The sequence below is a fragment of the Gossypium arboreum genome, chromosome 1 (genome assembly GCF_025698485.1).
Source record: "Gossypium arboreum isolate Shixiya-1 chromosome 1, ASM2569848v2, whole genome shotgun sequence".
NCBI lineage: Eukaryota > Viridiplantae > Streptophyta > Magnoliopsida > Malvales > Malvaceae > Gossypium > Gossypium arboreum.
This window is the reverse complement of record NC_069070.1, coordinates 82,081,153-82,083,651: the sequence shown is the minus strand read 5'-3', so window position 1 is coordinate 82,083,651 and position 2,499 is coordinate 82,081,153. Positions and strand designations below refer to the sequence as shown.

The window sequence follows — 2,499 nt, the reverse complement described above, 5'->3', positions numbered from 1 at the left end:
AATGAATACCTACCTGCAGGCACTCGATTTGTGGGAGGTTGTCAACTCAGATGCTGAACCATCACCTCTTAGAACCAATCCAATAGTGGCTTAAATCAGACAACATTCAGATGAAAGAACCAAAAGGCACAAAGCCATGTCTTGCATCCAAAACAGTGTGTCTGATGTCATTTTCACAAGAATCATGGCTTGTGAGTCACCAAAGTAGGCCTGGTATAAACTAAAGGAAGAGTTCCAAGGGACTTGAAAGAACAAGGCAACAACAGCTACTGAACATAAGAAGGGACTTTGAAAACTTGAAGATGAAAGAGGAAGAAACAGTGAAGCAATACTCAGACAGAATCATGGTTGTAGTGAACAGTATAAGGCTACTTGGAGAACAGTTTAGTGAAGCAAGAATTGCGGAGAAGGTGATCTCAACCTTGCTTGAAAGTTATGAGGCAAAGATATCATCCCTTGAAGACTCAAGAGACTTGACTAGCATCTCATTGATAGAGCTGATCAATGCTCTTTATGCTCAAAAGCAAAGGAGAGCAAGTAGACTGGAGGAGCATCAAGAAGGTGCCTTCCAAGCCAAAACCAGACCAACTCAAACTCATCTACCTACAAGGGGAAGTAAACCTAGAAAGACAAGCCTAGAACAAAATGGTGAAAGAAGATATCCACCGTGCCCATCCTGTAGGAGGGTAAGTCATCCGGCTGAAGTATGTTGGTTTAGGCCTGATGTGCAATGCAAAATCTGAAAAAAGATGGGCCATGCAGACAAAGTTTGCAAAAACAAAGGCAAACAGAGGCCAAATCAACCTCAACAGCCAAGAGCTGAAGCTCGAGTAGCAGAAGAAAGCAGTGACCAAGAAGAGCAAGTCTTTGCAGTTTCTTGCTCAGCTACCAAAAGAAAAGACATAAAAGGATGGCTAATTGACAGTGATTGTACAAACCACATGACCCCTGATGCTGGCATTTTTAAGACAATTGACAGAAGTTTCAAAACAAATGTGAAGGTTGGAAATGGACACATCATCAAAGCAGAAGGCAAAAAGAGATGTGCTAATTAAAACTCCTACAGGTACCAAACTTGTTTCAAAAAACCTACTCAGTATAGCTTAGTTTCTAGAAAAGGGCTATTCTATGGTGTTCAAAGGCAAGGACTACCTAATTAGTGACGTAAATGGATCCAAACTCATGACAGTGACCATGGCTGACAAGAGCTTTGTTGTGGATTGGAATAAGAGCTCAGACAGTGCCTACATAGCTGTTCAAGATGAATCCAAGCTTTGGCACAAAAGACTTGGCCATGTTAAATATAACTCAATGACTCAACTAACTAAAGAAGATTTGGTTGAAAACTTCACTAACTCAGTTGAAAAAGAATAAGTTTGTAAAGTATGTCAGCTAGGAAAACAAGCTAGACTACCATTTCCTACAAACAAAGCCTGGAGAGCTTCTGAAAGACTGCAACTTGTACACACTGAAGTCCAATGAAGATTCAATCTCTGAATAGTAGCAGGTATTTCATATTATTCATTGATGCTTACTCGAGATATTGTTGGATTTATTTTTTGAAACAAAAATCAGAAGTTGTAATAGCCCGATTTAGACCCTATTCGGAATGGTGGTTTCGGGACCATGGATCTGAGTCAAAAAAAATTTTAAAAATTATTTTCTATGTTTATTATGTGTGAACTTATATGTGTTAATTTTTCATGTTTTAATTTTACTGTTTGGATGACGATTTAATAAAAACGGTTTAATCGCGTAAAGTGAAATGTTGATAGGTTAATGTGAGAGTGCTTAATTGAATTTGTCTTTATAATATGATGCATTTATAATGAAATTTGACCATAGTTGAAATGGATGGACGGTTTTGGTATTAAATAGCATGGTTTTATATTATTTTATAAGGTTAAAAATGTAAATGATATATTAATATGTTATTATAATAAAACAAAAAAAATGGCCATGCATTTTAGTTTATAGTTGGCCAAAAATACCAAAAGAAATAAAAAAGAAAAAGAAAGCCACATTCGAGCATTAACCAACTTGATTCAAGGTGAGTTTTAGCTTAGTTTTTTTTATAATTTTAACGTTTTTGAGATCGTTGCTACGTTATCTATCAAACCCATGTCTCAATTTTTGAATTTGATGATGATTTTGTATTTTTCCATTGTTGAAAGCTTGTGATTTTTGTTGTTTGATGCTGGAAAATAAAAGATATGTGATAGATTAACATGTTTTGTATTTGAAGTTTTGATGAATTTGAGTAATTAGGGCTAATTTATAAAAATAATAAATTGAGGGACTAAAATGTGAAATAAATGAAATATATAGACTTGTATGAACATGGTAGTATTCGACTTAAGCATGATGTGTGCAAATTTTGCATGCTTTGTGTTTTGTGCAATTTGAACTAAATTGTAAAAAGTGTAAAATGTCAGGGGTAAAATGGTAATTTTCCTATTTATGTGTTTTTGGACTAAATTAAGTGAAATTATGTTTGAA

General features: G+C 35.2%; 1 protein-coding gene across 1 annotated transcript; it reads left to right on the top strand.

Moving 5' to 3' along the window:
- The first annotated feature begins 302 nt into the window (after positions 1 to 302).
- Positions 303 to 1,374, top strand: LOC108481471 (uncharacterized). The gene is made up of 3 exons (XM_017784600.1): positions 303 to 686; positions 750 to 1,032; positions 1,142 to 1,374. The coding sequence occupies exons 1-3, from the start codon at positions 303 to 305 to the stop codon at positions 1,372 to 1,374; spliced, it is 900 nt and encodes a 299-aa protein (XP_017640089.1).
- The last annotated feature ends 1,125 nt before the right edge of the window (positions 1,375 to 2,499 follow it).